The 20,895-nt window shown below is 34.8% G+C and overlaps 1 protein-coding gene across 1 annotated transcript; it reads right to left on the bottom strand.

Annotated features, from left to right (window-relative positions):
• Nucleotides 1–1,221: 1,221 nt before the first annotated feature.
• Nucleotides 1,222–19,332, bottom strand: LOC113548036 (ankyrin-2-like). The gene is given in 4 exon segments (XM_026948685.2): nucleotides 1,222–2,770; nucleotides 3,478–3,867; nucleotides 3,870–3,922; nucleotides 19,094–19,332. Coding segments are annotated over 4 exon segments (1,407 nt in total). The 3' UTR covers nucleotides 1,222–2,045.
• Nucleotides 19,333–20,895: the final 1,563 nt, after the last annotated feature.

The raw sequence follows: 20,895 nt of genomic DNA, 5'->3' as shown, positions 1-20,895 counted from the left end.
CGTACGTTATATATACGTGTACGTTCCACGTCATTATATTATAGTGAAATGTGCGATATGCCGTTTTATAATTGAACCTCGGGGGGTATTTTCTCGAGTTTATACACGTGTATATATACATAATGTATTATATTATAATACGACATTATTCGTCAACTGTTTGCGAATATTCAGAAAACGTCAACCGGAAACACATTGCGTAATGAGTATATTATAATATCGTAAGACCCGTGTGCGCGCGGGGCGTAGATGGCGTGTAACTCTCGGTCTACACAATGCATGCAATACCCACTCGTGTATCGTAAAATAATACAGTTGTAAGTAGAACGTTAACGATATCACAATATTGTATGTTATTAAATACAGTCTGGTCCTAAAAAAAAATTTATAGTATTTTCACGTACCTACTGCGACGGTGAAGGCTGTAGAACTGAAACTCGACGTCGCTCGATGACCATAACGCGGTTGAAACTTATCCGGTTATGGTTATGTTAGGTTATGTTACCGTATTATTCTCTTTTGGAATAGGTCGGGAACGTCGTTTGCGGGATTCAAGCGGGGTGCGTGCGCTTTCATCCGGTGCACTCGGTGCAAATGTGCTTTTTACGTTTTACAGAATGATAACATAAACGCTTTTCTAACATAAAAAAATTAACGGTTTGATGTTCCTTTGATGATAAAAATGGACATTTTATAAATTTAACTCCGATTCAAGCTCTAGATATATTTACCGGAGGTTTTAAGCAGATTAGGTGTATACTTTAATATAGAACATATTAAATCATCTTCTGAGTTTTCTTGATCATTTCTGCCTAAAAAAAATATGGGTAAGGAAACATATGCTATACTTAGCGAATAACGATAATAAAATTACCTATAATCTTTTAAAAGTAATTCACTCAACAGTGCTCTAATAAAAATTGTATCAATTCTATGATAGATGTCAATATTACAGATTTTTTACACTCCGAAGAAATATATATAAATTTTCCAATAGTCGACTCTTAAAACTTATTATCCAGTTTCCGTGGTCTTGAAAGTATACAACGTGATTGTAATAACAATTTACCTATCATAGCATTGTGCCACTGTCACTGTTCGTTAATTTTTTTAGGTAACACGTAATCATAATAAATATATAAAATTGAGGAACGAAATCATTCAAAAACTACTTAAAATAGTGTCATTTATATATATATATATATTATATTATACGTAAACAGTAAAAACGCGACGACAAAATAAAAAAATAAACAATATAATTGCGTCGTGTTAGGCCCGCACAGAAGTCTACACTCGTAGTTACTTAAAACGCTACTATTCTATATATGCTATAAACAAATCACAAACAGGTAAGTCACGTATTTCATATCATTTTTTTTGTTTTGTTTTTAATGTCAATGTATTATAATTACACTTAACAATTTAACATACTATATTGTAACTATATATTATCGTACAAAATGCATTACGGGTTTAGTGAAAAATCGGTTATTAATTATCTTAACATCGAATGTAAACTTAATATATTTTACGTATCAAATTTTTATCGTCAACACTAAACATGATATAATGGTTAGTCTCTTAAATTAAATAATAAAAAATAAAAGTGAAAGCTTTGTTGTTAGAACTAACCGCGGGTTTTTTGTTATAGAACGGTTAGGTACATAACCGGAGTTGCATTACAGCAGGTGGTAGGTATGTATAGGCACACACACACACACGTCGTAAAGTAATAAGGTAGGCACGTTTATAGATACATCCTTATAAAATAGTTCCGGTTCGAGTTTTGGGGGAGTGGGTTGGTAAAATAGTGATAACAATAAAAAATAAAACGGTCGAAAAATCGCCAAAACGTTGGTTTATCTTAAGGATATTAAGATAGGGTGAAAACATAAAAACAACGAATAAAGTGAGTAAGCGAAAAAAAAAACGAAAAAACAATAAAAACAATAAACAGAACGTCCACATGGTTATCTCGTCGACGTTAACAAAAAAACAAAAACGCGGTCATCGTTTGTCGTGGGAAATCGTTCGGAGGCGGGTCAGACGGACGTCCGCCGGCGCCGCGTTGCGTTTTTCTGCAGCGTCCGTTTCTCCGGAGAAACCGCGGTGCCGGTCAGCGACGGGTGTCTGGACCGCCGGCGCCGCTGGTCCCGCCACAATATCATCTTGGCGGCGCGCGCGTCTCCCACGGCCACGGCGTAATCGAGCGGCGTGACGCCGTTGTGCCGGACGGACGTCCGACACCGGTCCGACGACAGTATGGCCGCCATCATGCGGTACCGACGGTGCCGGACGGCCACGTGAAGCGGCGACCCGTACGCCTCGGTGGTCATGTTCGGCGACACGCCGCACGCCAACAGGAACTCGACGGTGTCCACGTCGTGCCGGACCACCGCCTTGGCCATGCGGTTCGAGTGCACCAGCTGCGCGGTGACCGTCACGTTGCGGCCCCACGTGTACACGGCCACGTCGATCGGGCGGCGGCCGGCCACCGCGTCCCGGGCGTCCACGCACGCGCCCGCGTCCAACAGCCGGTCCACTAGCGCCGGCCAGTTGCCCCGTACGGCGGCGTGCAGCGCCGTCTCGCCGTCGCTGCGGCGCGCGTTCACGTCCACGCCGCGCGCCAGTAGCACGTCCACCACCTGCCCGCGGCCCAAAGAGGCGGCCACCACGAGCGGCGGTCTCGGCCGGCCACCGGCGTGCAGCACGTCCAGCACGCCGGGCTCTATGTACGCCAGCAAGCACTCCAACATGTAAACGTTTCCTGCGAAAGACATTGTCGTCATGTGTTATTACAGTATAATATACACGAGCGCGTGCGTTGATTTAGGTCACTGCGCGAGGTGTTGCAGACTGATTAGATGTTATTCTACCCACAAGGTCATATAATAGTAAAATAATCAATGTGATTTGCGTTCTACGTATAATAATTAATAACCAATAGGTATTACCGTGCGTTCAGTGGCCTAAATTGGGGGGGGGTAGGGTTCAAACCCCTCCCGAAATTTATGGTTGGCACGGGCATTGATTTTGATTGTATATAATTAATTGTAATTTAAGAATGGAAATTTTTTTAACCCCCCCCCCCTCTCTGAAATTAATTTCTATGTACGTCACTTTCTGTATTATGCGAATTTATATACTCAAATCCAAAATGTAAAAAAAAGTCGTACATGCTTCACAATGCTGGTGTACCTATATGCGGTATATACATTACATGAAGATGATTAACTTTTTGTAAAACTTATTCTACAAGCGCAATAAAATCGCGTATACTTTTTACTTTTTTGTCTGCGCACAGCAAATTGTCGGTCTAAAAAAAAATTCTCGATTGTCCTATAACGGTTAATGATTTAGCTTTAGTCGATTGCGTAAGTGATTTTACGGGGACCGAATTTTCTTGTAGGCCTCTAAGACCGATGACGAGGAGGTAGGTTGCAGCGTGAGGGGTGACATTGGAAAATCACTTACCAGACTCACAGGCCGAATGGACGACCGTCCAATTCAGGTCGTCGTTGTGCAGGTCCACGACGACGGAACCGTGTTCGAGCATGAGCCGCATCAGTGACACGTTGTTGCGGGCGACGACCGTGTGCAATGGCGCTCGAGACGATCCGGGTGTGCGGTTCACGTTAGCACCCGCCAAAACCATCAGCCTGGCCACCGCGTCTTTTTGCCAGTGCAGCGCGGTCAACAGCGGCGTCCGGAACTTGTGGTCGAGGACGTCCATGCGGGCGCCGGCCTGGAGCAACGCCACCGCCGCCGCTTCGTTGCCCCGCCTGGCGGCCAAGTGCAGAGCGGTTTCCTGTTTGAACGTCCGGAAGTCGAGCAGTTCTCGGCCGTTCTTTCGCAATACCATCGCCGTAGTATTCGGACGGGCAACTCGTAATCTACGGCGAAATGTAGACACGTCCAACTGTGCAAGTTTATAATATAAAAACAGAAATGTCAACGTTAAATAAATATAAAAAGTGAAATTGTTGACGATAAATCGTATATAATATTGTAAATGGTTAATTTATATTGTATTATAAGTGTATAGAAATGTCTCAGTAACTATTATACCGTTATTGTTACATTTGATTGTCGAGATGACTTTTATACAACAGCGTGGAGCGTCTTTTCAAACTTGTTCGAATAGTAAAATTTACACATGAATAACCGCGTACTTTTAACTTTTACTGTAAGTATACACAAGACCAAAATAGTGTTGATTTAACTTCAAAGTTATTTAATTTTATAACAATACAATTATGTATACTCTCGGACATTAACTGCAGACAGATCAATTTTATTTTAATTGTGAATAGCCTAATAATCATTACAAAATGATAGTGTTTAACCAAGGGCCCAAATTTTGATTTAGAATAGGACTACTAAATGTTTCAAAAAACGAAATTTTTCCACGTCTAGACCACAGTAAAACCGGCCAAATGTATTACTGTCTCAAATAATAGGGCGACTCTATACGTTCTAGCCTATTTGTAAAAGTCTCTCAACCAGCCTATACACTCTTAAAAGGATGTAAAATTAGTTTTCCGAGGCCTTTAGTAGTTAAATTTTAGATAATTGCAATTGTAATTGTTTTAAAGAGTACTATAACTTGTTGCTTTGTGTGCTTTGTTCACGTACATCATTGTCAGACCGTTACATTTTTTGGTTCGAGAGTGCATGTAGACACTGGAAATACAACGTAATTATATAATTGTAAAGGTAAACTGAAATATTATTACTGGAATAATGTACACGGTAATATATTATATTATTGATAACCGTTGGTTATCAACTTCCACAACACTAATTATAAAATTACGAATGCAATCGTAACATAATATTATATAGTGAGCTAGCTCTAATATTCATAAAAAAAAAAAAAAAACGGTAAATTTACTGAACAATTTTTTTACGTAAAATTCACTCATCATCAATACGGCTGGCTGGTAATGTGCGATGTTTCTTTTCGTAGACGATGTTTAGACGTATTGATAAACTGTGACAACCTGCCGAACAGCGTGGTGAACGAGAGGCATTTTACAAAGCCGCGACACGCGACAGCACTATGGTCGACGAACAAGCTGCTCAACCGCGGAGCAGACATAGAATATAAAGACGCGTCGGCGGGACTCGCGGCACTGCTGTTGGCCACGAGGAGCAAGCACGTGAGAGTAGCACAATTCTTGCTGGAAAAGGGTGCCGATCCCACGGTAAACGACTTATATGGGTAATTTGAACGCATTAAATTCCTCACGTAGGTATATTATCCGCTCACTACTATACCGTACGGTAAAAAGTGGTCAAGTCCTGTAAAGTAAATATATCAATTATTATTCTTCTTTAATCCTTCGTCACCACCACTGTTATGTCGATTTTTACGTCGTATAGGTCCGGTCGGAAATTGAAATCTCGTAATTAGCACGGTATAAAATTATTTTCCAAGTAAAAATCTTAAAATACAATATCTAAAATAAAATCAGATTTGTGGTGTTGATAATACCATGAAAACCCCTAAATACTCGGCTAAAAATCAAAATAATTTACCTTTGATGTAATATTAAATAACTTTGAAGTTAAATCAACACTATTTTGGTCTTGTGTATACTTACAGTAAAAGTTAAAAGAACGCGGTTATTCATGTGTAAATTTTACTATTTGAATAAGTTTGAAAAGACGCTTCACGCTGTTGTAATAAAGTCATCTCGACAATCAAATGTAACAATAACGGTATAATAGTTACTGAGACATTTCTATACATTTATAATACAATATAAATTAACCATTTACAATATTACACATATATATATATATATACGATTTATCGTTAACAATTTCACATTATATATTTATTTAACATTGACATTTTTGTGTTTACATTATATACTTGCACAGTGGATTAATCAGACAATTTGAAAACTGCGATCAGAGGGAAAAATTAATGAACAGATATCAGTGGTGGGGACTGGGGAGGGGGTGGGGGGGGTTCCGCCAGGCAATTTAAAATGCTAATACAGACAAGTTGTTTTTTGTGCGATACTTTGTATTATATTTATTATTTCTAATAGCTATGCATAATATTGTTGGAAAAAAAAACTTATTTATTTATAAATATTATTATTATTATACGTATAAACACTGTAAAATTTTCAAAACGTTTATACTCGTATTTTAAACCATTTATATAATTAGGGAACTAATATTCATATCATTCTAAGGAACGTCGTACGTGTATGTGGCAGCGCCAGATATTTTTTATTAGGGGGGAGGAGGGCGATACCAAGCGAAAATTTTCTCTGGTGGGGCTGCTCGATGTATGGCTACTCGATCACCTACTAATTTGTTTATACCATATTTTAAGGAAAGTATTTCTAAAAATTTATTGGGTATAATGTCTTATATTTCTAAATAAATAATCAAAATATATACCTAGTTTATTATTATTATTATCAAAAATGTACTACAGTAAAACTTCAAAGTACCTCCGTTTTCTTTTAATTGTATGTAACAATACATAACTTTTTACTTTTTAATGTATGAAATTTTAAAAGGAGTGCCGTTAGTATTAACTCTATTAAGTATATTTATTTCTAGATGTGCATAAAAAGCATATTTAATTTGAATATAACAGTCAAACTTAAAATAATATATAATTTAAGTATAAAAACTCTTTAAAGTGATTTATACTATTTTATATATTAAAAATGATTTACAATTTCTTTATTTACTTACATATTTTTAACATTAAATATTATAGGGGCAAAATCAAATGTTGGGGGGGCACTTGTTCACCCTGGCCACTGTGTAGCGCTGCCCTGCGTACGTGATAACTTTATTACTCGGTCTTGTCTTAAGTTAATAATAACTAGTAATTTTATACGAAATAGGTACCTAATATTATATATTATGTGATTTGTTTTTGGAAAAGTTTAATTTTAACCAACCTATCGTACAACTAATATAAATAAAAATTAATTACCAAATATTTAACAAATAAATTATTTACATGATAACATATCCGGATATCCCTGGAGATATAGGTTGACAAATAGTCTCCCCTCAAAATTAGAACTTTTGAATTATATTATAATAATTTGATCAAGTATCGGAGTAAAAAAATAAAAAAAATGATTAAATAGTTCTCTTTTCTTTGTACAAATTAAATTTGAATATATAACGATAAAAATAAAGACCACAGTGTACGACTGGAAAACACTTAAAAGTATATGGAAATTGGAAGCTTTAGAGGCCAAGCCTCTTAAAACGTACAAACAGATAAATTAGCCACTCCTCCCCCAATAAAAACAAATTAAGCGGTTACTAGTAACTACTATAATAATAAATATATAGACTTTCATTTAAAATATTGTTGGAGCGCTAGTAAATATAAAAACAATTTTGTAAAAAACAAAATTGGTGATTAATAAAGCTTTTATTTACCTATCTTTCTAACCCTTTAAAAAAAAAATAGTTAAAAAACACTGATATAATATACATACAACATATATATTATTAAATACTCGTATATTATGTATGATATAGATAAATGTCTAAAATAAATCATTCTTCGATTTTTCATGGTGCTTAATATAAATATAAGGTTTGTTTAAGGTATACAGATTGTTTATAAGGGTTGTATAAGAGTGTGCACAGGGGCGTCATTTCAACTTTTTTATTGTTGGTACCAACATTTTTGCAGGCCATTCAAATCATTACCAGGCAACATGGAAATTTTTTTTTGGTGTATATAGGGTGGAGGGGTTAAGTGGTGACAAAAAAAACGGAAAAATTTTTGTTTAATTTATTTAATATGTCACCTATATTAGTATGAAAACATCACAATATTATTACTATTTTTGAAGAACTATGTGTAGATACTTATAACGAATTTATATTACATTTTGGATACCAGTGGTATTTGGTAAGTAAATTTATAGGTATAAAGCACCTTAATAGTACTTGACCGAACCTAATCTATACATTTTTTCTCCCTGCACACTCAAAATAAATAATATAGCTAAACCTGACATTTTTTTTATGGATTCCCTTGTTCAAAATGGCACAATATACTTAATTCATATTTCTAAATTTTTCCACTTCTAATTTTAATTTAACAACTTAAATTCAATTTAATATCAAACCATTTAGTTACACAAATAAAAACATTTATTATCATAAAGCAATAATAAACTAAATAGACTAAAATACTGACATTTGGCGGTTGTATAATATTAAATATTAAGCAAATATTATTATTATTGTATATATTTTATTAAGAATTTCACTTCTTTCTCGATCACGACTAGATCAATCGTACTCTCGGTGTACTTAAATCGGTGGTAGGAAGTAAGTGACATTGTGACAAGGTTAAAAATGTAAACAAATAATATTCTATAGTTGCTATTTTTAGACAATTTTTTCCCTTTTGATGGGAATCTATACCAGCATATTATACCCACAGATATATTATATATTATATCAGTTGGTAATATCATGGTAGAGAATAAAAAAAATATATAAAATATATATATATATATATATATAACCACATTACCACACTGATCATTTTTGGAAATAAAACACATTAGTACCTATAATAAATTTTTTTTTTTTAAGAGGACGCCATACCCGTAGTATGTGTTGTCTCTATCTTACTAACGTACATCATAACAAATTTTCGTTCAACAGAATACATTTTGTAATGTTAGCTTTAGTATTAGAATAAATTTACCTAATATCAAATTTAAAGGTAAGAATATTACCAGACAATGACATATGCTTTTAATGATATTATTATTTTAAAGTGAGTTACAGCTATATGTGAAATATTACAATTTTAAAATGTTCATAACTCACTTTAAAATGATAATATCAATAAAATCATATGTCATTGTCTAGATAATATTCTTACCTTTAAAATTGATAATAGGTAAATTTATTCTAATATTAAAGCTAACATCACAAAATGTATTCTGCTGAACGAAAATTAGTTATGATGTACGTTAGTAAGACAGAGACAACACATGCGGGTATGGCGTCCTCTTAAATACTGAAAAAATTTAAAATATATAACACTTAGGTATATCGGCGCTTATATTTATTGTTGGCAGTCCAAAGGCGTTTTTAAAAAATGTTGGTACAAATGTACACCCCCCCCCACAAATGACGCCCCTGAGTGTGCAACAAATATAATTTAAATATCAGCCTTCTCTAAACATATAACCTAACAAATTACTGCTATCATAAAAGATATTTTAATGGGACAGACATTTAAAATTCATTTTAAAAGTCCACAATAGTAATTGGCGTTGAATATTTAAAACAATATTAAGATCTATTTATCAATATTATTCAATATTACCGGACGAAATAATTTAAAAAAATACACGAAAACAAAAGTTTTAAACTCATCCCGTATTCATATAGTTTACATAATAACGTAACGTATTGTAGTATTGTATTGTATAGTAGGTTTTCGTATTTAGTATGTCAAGTGTGTTGTGGTGAAGAATTACGATCTTGTCGCAAACTTAACGGTCGTCTTAATTATCAATTCGACCTACATCCGGTCATATTTAAAATTTAATTCGATAATAATAGAAACGCGCGTTTGTGCGGACGGGAAAAAAATAATAAAAATCTGTCTAATTGAAACGTATAGAATTACTTAAAAGAGTGTGACAAATTCGGACACTACCAACGTTCGGCCTTTCCAAACGTTTTTATCGGAGGGGTCATTTAATTGTTCCAAAAACCAGTTCATTGAAGTTTATTAGGATTCATTATGACGGGATTTTCAACCTCGAATTTTAATTTGAACATTTAAACGTCTGGCAGTCGTTCGGGAACGATTGCGTCGACGATAATTACCATCGAAATATTATCAATTAACATCGGTTATTTTCGTGGTAATTCATTTATTGAAAAAAGCACTATTTTTATACAATTTGTACATGAGGCCATCTGTTTTAAACTACATAAACTTTTATTCGACGAGTGATTCTAAAATAATGTTTTTGGCAAAATTATTTAGAAAACAGACGCATTAATTTGCGGCACAAACACTGAATTCGTTCGTATTTGTTTTACCGCGAATGTATTAGATTTTAACTATTTTAATTGTGTATCGAACATTTACATTGCCGACGATTGGAATTTTATCATAATTATCATCGAAAAATGCGTGCAATACACGTGTCACGTGTGGCGTTTAAACTCCTATTTCGTGTCGACAAAGTGAAACGACGGTAAGACGAAAAGGACCGTCTTTATAGTAATAACAATATCAGTAACGGCTAACGGTTAATAATGATTATTGACGCGGACTGCATAAGAATAACGTATTAAACAACAATATTATAATACTATATTATAGCAATAGGTACTCACAATATTTGTGTCGACCGCGACCTTGTTCCGCTGACGGCTGTGATTTGACGACTAAAAAAATTGCCGAGCTTATTGAACACCAATACTGTGAAATCCGATTACAAGGTAACGCAAATAGATAAGAAAAGTTCCTAATAATAACGTACCCCGCCGCCGTGCGCTGCGTACAGGGTGATCTCGTTTTCACCGCGAACCGCGCGGATAATAATTATATATAATAATGTGTGCACGTATTATCCGCGCGATACATCGTATTATTGTATGGTACGACGAGCAATTTTTCCGGGGACTTGCCGTTGTAATATTGTTGAATTTTTTTCGCAAATCAAAGTTAATTCCACGCACACAAGAGGCGAAACGATGTCGTAGTTTAACGAGATAACGGCCGGTTCGATATCGCTCTGTATAATAACATTATGACGCACCAACGCTGCTTCGCGATCCGACGGCCGAACAGGTATATATAATTTTGTACCGTACGACGTGACATTTTATTATTATCGTACCTTATCGATCCGAACGAGATAATATTTCATATTACGACTCTACGGTCTTATTTCACTACAAAATGCGAGATGGTGCTACCACTGGGTGGGGGGGTGGTGGTGGTGTGGTACACTTTCGGCACCTCCCCCGGCCACCGCGGTACAGCCGTATGTGGGATTAAACACGCGTGTATCGTACTAGTATAACGTAAGTTTTGTTTGTTGTAATTTTTTTTTCCATCATTATCACTACATTTTAACTACTTCGTACCACCATACTATAACAACTGTTAATAGCCGAATAGTAGTAATTACCATATTATTATAATACGTGATTTATAGTATTATAATAATTTATTGTAACGGACAGTGTATATTGGCGTTTAGGTTTCGAAGGAAACCGTATAGGGTATATTATTATCGTATTAATATAGGTAATTGAATATAATGTATATTATTATACGTAATTATAATTATATATCATATTAGACATTAAAGTGTCTGATAAGCGTCGTTGCGCATTCACAACACTCGAGTATTCAGCTATGGAGAATTCAATCGTATTTATGTTAGGGATTTAGGATTTTAATATTATTGTTTTACCGTAGTAGTTATTGGAAAAATAATATTACCTAGAATCTAGATGCATAACGTTATGTGTGAACTGCGAACGTAACGACGTCGATCAGGTATTTTTTTTTTTTTTTTTGAGATGGGTAAGAATATTGTCAATTAACAACTTGACTATGCGGGTTACCGTTTTCCGATAAAATAAACGCTTAGTGGTTTTTACAGAAATATAAGTTCGTGTTGGGCACCTCAACTACTATCCGACCGCGTACCCGCGTATAATATCGAATATATATATATATATATATATTATATGCTATTTTTGATAGTAGCCTAATGTTAATACGTTGCTAAATTATTGTTAAAATAATATAATAATGTTATAAAGAATAAAAATATTTGTATACTTATTTTTTAACAATTCGTTATTAAACGGTTTATAGATGTAAAGTAAATTATTTGTACAGCTAAAATATTAATGTATTGAAACATTATGCCACGAGATGATGAAATCGTACATCCGTACTTCGTAAACCTAAATGTGATTTAACCATAAAGTAAAAATTAAGATGCCCACCTGTCGACATTCTATGATGATTTAAACTGTGTCCAATGTGTGCAGTTGAAAGCATAAGTTGATGTTTATTACGCAGAAAATACAGAATCGTCTAATTTAACCTCGATAAAAGCAGGGTATAACTACTTGAAGTATAACGCATTGCCACTGTATGGTCGATATTTCAGTCGGTAATAATCCACAGTAGTCACTAGTCCGTACTCTGTACCGTGTATGTGTATATAATGCAGTCGATTTCCGACTAAAATATTATTGTTGAACATAAAATCTGTACGACAATCGATACTGCATTGATTAAGCTCGAATTGTAGTCTCGATTTACTTCAAGTTCATGCACGCATGTCAGGTACATTTGAATCGAACTATAATAAATATATAGGTAATAATAAGTAGACATAGCGTGTATTATGCATATATATATATGTAGTGTTGACATAGGAAATACGAATCGTGCCAATTATGGTGAAGACGGTATAACATTTTTAATGCCGAACACGTTACCACGCCCACAATACCTATAGGTTTGATCGTACAACAATTATTATTTTTATTACGTGATTTTGATAAGACTAGTTAATAAAGTAAACAATACATCGGTAAGATGATTTTTGTCGATGTATATATCATGTTATCTATAATATAACGATGAAAATAAGTGCGACCGGATTTTTAAGGCTGAATTTCATTCCCATCACACCCGTCGCCCACGCAGATGTCTATAGGCACATTATATGGTCGCCATGTAGCACCTTCGTTGTCTTCTCCCCACTAAAATCGCTAATTCCCCTCCATACCATAACATACGCGAATAAAAATAAGAAACATAACAACAATAAAACGTCCCGTCAAAAAGCCAGTACCTAAATAACACGAATGTTTCGCGTAGCGGAAAGTCGACTTTTGCAGATTTCAAGTGCATTAGCAATACAGGGAATAACAAACGAATATCGTATACATGCAAACACACATATATATATATATGCAATGTGTATAAGTACATCGACATATACGTATGTACACACATACATAAGTATATATATTTGTATGTATATTATAATATATACGAATATGTGCACTGGTCGCGTTTCCCCCTTCCGGTTTAACCAACCGGCGGATTATTGTGCACACATCAGTTCCGGTCCCTCCGGGCTCGTGTTCGCTGTTGCCAAAATAAATTGATAACCAACACAACGGCAGCGATGGGCCGAAGGGAACCCGCTCATATAATATACTCGTACAATCGACCGGCCAATGACGATAAAAGGAATGTTCTCGAATAACGATTTGACTAGTCAGACGGATATTACCGCGTACACGCGTGCGTTATAGTTTAGAACATATTACATAACATACGTTTTGTCCGTTTGGATTAAACTCATGGTTATTACTTAAAAAATTATAACTAAAACATACCTACAAAATTATTTTAATTTAATGCAGCGGTAAGTTACCTACATACTGTTTAACAATGTCAATAACGTCTTCAACGTCTGGCACTAGTAGATCAATGTACTTGTTTATACCTCTCTATTACATGCGTACATTTTTTTTTAATTGAATTATTTTATACGCACCACCACATTACTTAAATAAAACGTGTTCAGAGTAAATCGAAATCGAAATCATAAAACACCCAATATACATTATACATTTATATACACTACACGTCATACGTCATAAATTGTACAAAATATAATGTATGTACATATAGGAGGTATATTTGCACACGTTACACACATACGACGTCTATATTGTACCGATAACACTAGTGATGTATAACTTACTACTCGTATTTTTGAGGGCGTACTGCAACTCGTACGTTTCGTTGTAATAACTGTTTTCACCTGCAAACTGGCAAAAACAGCGCACTGTGAAAACTAACTCTTTCACCGGGCGATTAATTAATTCCGTCATTGAATTATTATTATTTATAAAAAAAAGTAATAATAAATAATAAAAAAATATAAATGTAGTATAATATCATTTGTTCACTGCTATTTCATCCAGTGATATCACAGGATCTACGTACATTGCGCGCTTATTATTATTCACTATAATACTAGTAATGGTTTTTTTTTTTATGTACACGACACCCGCACTTTGGTCAACCATGTTCAGTTATACGGAAACAACAGCCATATTGTCTCCCGCAAAAAAATGATGTAAAAATCCTGCTTAAGGGATGTCGATTTTCGAGTTAAAGGCCAACTAATGAATTCACGATGACGATTTTTTTCTCACCGTCGTTTCTGTTCGTTTTCCGGAAAAACAAGATTAATACGCCGAACCGTCGTCGTATACACCGTGTACACACACATTATATTAGTATTATTACACGACGACTGTTGTTCGTCTCGGAACTGTTTTCACACGCCCTTTTACGAGCCCATTAAATGTACGTTAAACGGCCATCAATAATACTCGGTCGACCGAGCGCGCACTACATTATAACGTGCCTATGTTATTTCTTAATCACGCGACAGACGTTCGGCGCGAATTTACCGATCCGACGTCCGCCGCGTCCCCGCCCGACCGTACGCCACATATACCGAGACGCATATTATAATAATATGATATATAGCGCGCCCGTGTAATAACTTAATAATATCATATGCGTGCCCATAATATATATTATAATATTTATGTATAATATACGAAGAGTAAATATACAGTAATACGGATTTAGGTCATTCCGCCCCGTGTAATAAACGTCACTGCGCATATTAAGCGTATATACGTGTTCCGTGTACGGCGACACGGCGACGATAATATTATAAAGATGGCACAATGATAATAACCAGAGTAATGGTATAATATATAAACGGTACACCTATTCGTATTTCAGTCGAATACGACTGCTCGCCGATATATTATATTATATTTCATATCGACTGGAACCGGAGAGACAGTTCAATTAAAAGAAATGAAAAATATACGCGCGTGTACAATTGTTGTGTGTTGCACTCGACGTCTTCCGGTAACACGTTTCTACACGGCTATATCATTGTATTTTTTATTATATCGTATACGAATTTTTCATTAATTTCCCGCGTCCGGTCCACCTGCTAGACGACCGACATAATGATATTATACTATTTTCGTGAATATAATACGAGATAGAGACGTCCGTCGACGCGTGAGTAAATTAACACGTGTAAACTACTGTAAAGTACCTACACGCTAATAGGAATATCTAAAATGTAGTTACCGGCTCTACGTTGTTTCATAACTGTACGTCTGTACGCGATCAAATGTTTCCGAATAATAATAAAATCTAATCTGCTTTGCAAGAGCCGATGTCCATCATTCTATCCCGATTTTTATAATGTTAATTTTATAATAATCATTCAAAATACGATGATAGCAGTGGCGTAATTAAGAATTGTTGAATTGTTGTTGGGGTGTGGGTGGTGAGATTTATCAACATATAAAATAAATGTTCACTTATTCTTAAAAATGTATACAAATGGAAATGATACATTATCATATGTAAATATCTATATTTATAACAATACATTATTATACAGCTAAGTTTAACAAATGATTTATATTCATAAGTACCTCATCTTCTTTATTCAAATAAAATGTTTAAAAAATAAAAAGCAAAAATATTTTGATTATAATATACATATATATTAGTTATATAATATTAAATCATCAATTGATTGTTTTATAATAGTGAATTCTTTTATCATTAAACACCCATATTATTTTGTCATTCTTTTTTTCGAAATATTTTGTTTCATGCTTTTCTCTTCTTCTTTATAAAATTTTCATTTTTTTCACCCTTTTATTTAATAGTGAAAAGTGAACCCACTATCAACTTTTGATTTTCAAATGGCAACCTAAATTTAAAATATATTAAATTAATAGGGTTTCTTTTTTATGGATTTTAACGTTCAAATCATTATATTTCATTAATTTTTTAGCGAGATATAGCTTTTTAAAAATGTGTGGTTTTCGGTTTTGTATACCTAATACTTCTTGTTTCATATATAATCACATACTTCTTATGTGTTGTAAAACCATATATGTCTATATAGATAGTTTAACATTTATAATCACTAACAAATTAGATATGAATTAATTTACATATGTAAATAATAATTACCTATGCTAACATCACTACGATATATCGATATAGGTAGACTGTAGAGTCTATACAATAGACACTATAACGATATTATAATATCTATTCTAAAGGTGAGTAAGTCAATGTTTTTTTTCTTTTTTAACTCTGGTAACTGTTAAGATAATATACATTAGTAAGAACAATTTAAAAGTTAGAATTTAATTTAATTTTTAGTTAACTTAATTAAGTTAGTTAATATACAGTTTTTAAAACTTTTTATTAAGTTAAGAAAAGTATATATTTTTGTTTATAACACTATAGCTTCTTTAATGTTTTTATCAATTAAAAACTATGTATAAACCTAGTGTTTAGGCAGTACTTCTATATTATAGTACTAAATTTAAGTTTTTCGTCACTAAAAAAATCAATTCACACTAATCATTACTCGAAATATATTTTTACATGAAAACAAAATCGACTGAAATGTATAATAATATTAAATACGATTAAAAACAAAATAAATTAACTTAAATTCTTAAAATAAAAATGTAATTCGTTGAATTTACGTCAACTCGTAATTAACGGAAACGTAAGAGTATAACTTACTACAGTAAGTTAATGTTAAAAACCTGAAATGTAATTAACTTTTTAACTTGTTAACGCTTATTCGTACATAATTAGAATTAAAATGTAATAGACATTTTGTTTTGAAAAAAATAAAACGTTAAACAAACGTACATACACACTTAGGCGGGAACGGATTAAAAGAGGGGCGGAAAAGTATTTATGCCTAATATATACATTAGGTGGCGCTTTTTCATAAATAAAATACAAAAATAAAATAAATAAAAATAATTTTATAAGTACTTTGATTTACTCTCACTACGTGACACTACAAACATAGGTCAATATGCTGACGTTTTATTGGTGTATACAATGTTTATATACCTAATATGGCTTATATAATAATATAATATAATATATTCGAACAGCTCTATGCGTATAGTGATAGTATAGATAAGCCCGTAAATCGTGTATATGTGTGTGTAGGCTTAAAGGTTTATCAAGATTTCGCGACCAATCTCGTCTGAAGCACACCGGCTGTCGTTGCACTTATACCTATAGGTTAGGTATACTATGTATATGCCATATACTATATATAGGGCACATATACACCATATTGTATTATAGACGCGATTATTATTTTTATACAAAACGCACTTTCTACTGCAGACTTCTGTTAAACGAGGGTGTCAAGTGATCGAAGGTTATATTATAGTTTCTTCGATGACGGCGGCGGCGGCGGGGTCGTCGCCGTCCGACTGAATAGGAAGCGACGATCAGCGAGTGCGGGTTGATGGGGTGATGGAATCGGGGAGAGAAAACGTTTAAATTTTATTTTTTCCAGTATCCGTGTGTATATATATATATATATATATTATATTATAAGTGTCGGACAGCGCTTCGAATATAGCCTACAACGAATAATATTATAAAAGTATATATATAATGCGTGTATATGGTATATATATTGGATTTTGGAAAATCTTTTCGACTCCCTTGGCGGAATGGTGCGGACGGGGTCCGATGGAAATTGCAAAAACCGAATATTCGCGCTTCTTCCACAAGCGGACGCATTATAATATTATATTCAATATTGTATAGTGTGAGTATATAAAAGGAACGACCAAGGCGCCGGGACGGCGGACGGACTGACGGACGACGACAGACGATTTTCTGGAGGGCCGATTATTCTTCACGCGCCCGGTAATGGTAATGTGCCAGAATCAATTTCGGGACAACGCGCGCACGCACATACACACCCTATATAATGTGTGTATATATATATATGATTATTGTATACGGTAAGGTCCCCCGTAAGAGCGTCACACAAAGGGTCATTCTGTAGTAGTGTAGTATATTTAATAATATTATATATATATACACAAATCGGCTATTGCTCGAGACACGTACGCGACGTCCCTCTTCGAAACGTCCGCTTTCAACCGTCAGCCCGTTCTGTCGGCTTACAAATATTCTTCCACAAAATCGGACGAATATTTACTGCGTCTCCACCGCAGGCATATATTGTTAAGTGGTACCTACCTATACATATGAACTGCGCGTCCCACACATCTCGCTATAAATAGGTTACCGAGTGCGAAGGTATAGTTGGAAGAGGTCTGCATATATATATATATATATCGCATTGAGAGTCCCAATAAAACCTTTTGGAACGAATTATTGAGTTTCGGGTGTTTAAGTTGCATAGATAGGTACTAATTATTGAATCTGATAAAAATTTATAAAACCATTCTCTTTCCATCATCGCACTGATTATTGTACGGACGTACAATCGGGTATTAAATATTTTAAAACGTTTAAAATGTTTACTTTAAAACAACAGTTATTGTTATATATCATGTATAATAGTGACAATTGGTTTTTTTTACACGTCAGGAGAGATTTTAGCCAGTCACTATTCTTATCTCATCGGATGTGTGTCCCTAAAATGTCCAGGTTCATTAGTGATCACCCATCCGGAAATTAGCAACCTAAGCGCCATCAGGCAACCATATAGCTGACGTGCGTCCACCGCCTCACAATGAGCTACAGTCATGTGCATAAAATATTGAAGTATGTGAAGAAAATGCTAAGACATTTGAACTCCAAATAGATTTTATTCAACGGGCGTTTAATCGTCCAAACATCATTGCGTTGGTATATAAATTACTACACTATATATATTCACCGAGACGGAATCGGCCGCCATAAACAGTTCAGCTGACAATATTCCGACTGCTGCAGTCGTTAGAGCACCTATCCACCTGCTGATTTTGTTTATAACAGCCGGGTCGGATACGCTGCTTCAAATCCGATGGCCAGATCACGCGCCACAACTTCCTCAGGAATGGGAGTTTTTGAATTTTTTTCTGATTTTTATTTACTCGCGTTGCGGGACATGCAGCTTCCGGTCTGGCGCGGTCGACATTACTGTCATACCACGGATCGTAGACGGACCACAAGATTCCGGCCGCGAGGCCGATCATCAATACGATCAGAAGCATGTCCGCTTTACCGAGTTTTGTACGAACGCAATCGTCGGGTCTAGTCGGCAGACTGCGAGGAGTTTGGGACTCGCGGCGACCCAACGTCGTCCGGCAAGAAGAGCATCGTCTCCGGTCTTCGTAGTCGTCGAATTCTTCGCCGAGCGCCTGATCATACCGCCTGGAATGCGACATGACGCGATTCGCGGCTAAAACATGAATATATTTTATTCAACAAAAGTGGTGTTTAAATAATATCGTTATTGTTGTACTCGTGTAGATATGGAAACAGCGCGCTACATGTACCTATATTTGACTAAGTACGTATATATATATATATAGGTAGATACTTACCAATATTTTACTATACCATTTCGCTGTAAAGTACCGTTATATATTATCGAGAAATCACGAGCAATCCAAAATATAATATTATACCGTATGATTATTGAAAAACGATATTGTGACAACCTTTTTTTTTTTATTGTATTTACCTTGACCTAGACATGAAACCGGATAGGTAGGTTTAAGTCGATTATTCTTCTACGAGTTGGTATAAAAATATGATTTTTTTTTTCGAACTACTACTGTATACTGTGTGTACTTATACGTAATAATATGTTCTTTTGCTGCAATACACGGATACTCATAATATTTAATAATATAAAATGTTATACGCTGGTATAATGTTGGTGTAAATGTTGAGTACGATATATTTTATATATATAATAAAATAAACAACTTTTTTCATCATGATTAAGTATTTTTAAGTATCACATTAGACATTACGTTAAAAACGATCTGCAGCGTATAAAAACTTAAATCACGGTTTTTAAATTTGATGCTCATGGGACATTGCACCGCTTACACTGGATAGTCGTGGCACTGATTATATATATATATAATGTACATAGTATCAGCGGTACGAGTACGTATAATACGTCTTACAAGTACAGTCAAAATAATGTTAAAATTAATACAATATATATCGGCTAAAGTATTCATATCAATAAATAACCTGACCTAGCATCATAAGGATAATGATTCAATACGCGTTATACGTATAATATAATAATTAAAATAAACCCAATCAATTAATTTTGCGCGTTAAGTATATACTTATATACCATCATGTCATCCACAACGTCCTCCGCGATATTATCGACTCTACGACGTTCCTCGGTAAAAATACACTAGCTCCGTATACCGTTGGTGTGTAAACCGCGTGCGGGTGTAAAGAAGTCGCTTGTCGTTTCTGTTTGTTTTGCTGTCGAACGACTAAAAGCCCACTTGTCTTGTGCGCGCGGCGTCGATGCACCCTCGCGCGTGAGCAAGCCGATAATCGCGTTACATACCTCCGAAAACAATATATTATTATTATTTTGACCGTCCTGCAAGACGGGTGGGGAGAATCGAACTCGAGTGCAGTGAGACGTCAACTGTGCGTTATATATATATATAGGTAGCACCGCAATAGCACTCTAAGGTATACGTACATATACACGCGTGTATTTTTTTTTTATGCATCACCAATAACACAGGGTAGGATCGATTTAGGCGGGACAAGGGATAAGGGGCCAAGTCTAACACTCAAATTAGTCATTCCAAATTTCTGCTACAGGTAGATGTAAGTGTAATGCGTGTTTAAAAATTTAATTAGGTAGCTATTGAAAATTGAAATTGCGCCGATATATCCTCCTCCGTTAACATTAATAAATTATTATTTCGATCGCCCGCAAGACGACGATGGGGTTAATA

This window comes from Rhopalosiphum maidis, chromosome 4 (assembly GCF_003676215.2).
Source record: "Rhopalosiphum maidis isolate BTI-1 chromosome 4, ASM367621v3, whole genome shotgun sequence".
Lineage (NCBI taxonomy): Eukaryota > Metazoa > Arthropoda > Insecta > Hemiptera > Aphididae > Rhopalosiphum > Rhopalosiphum maidis.
This window is presented reverse-complemented; position numbering and strand designations above follow the sequence as displayed.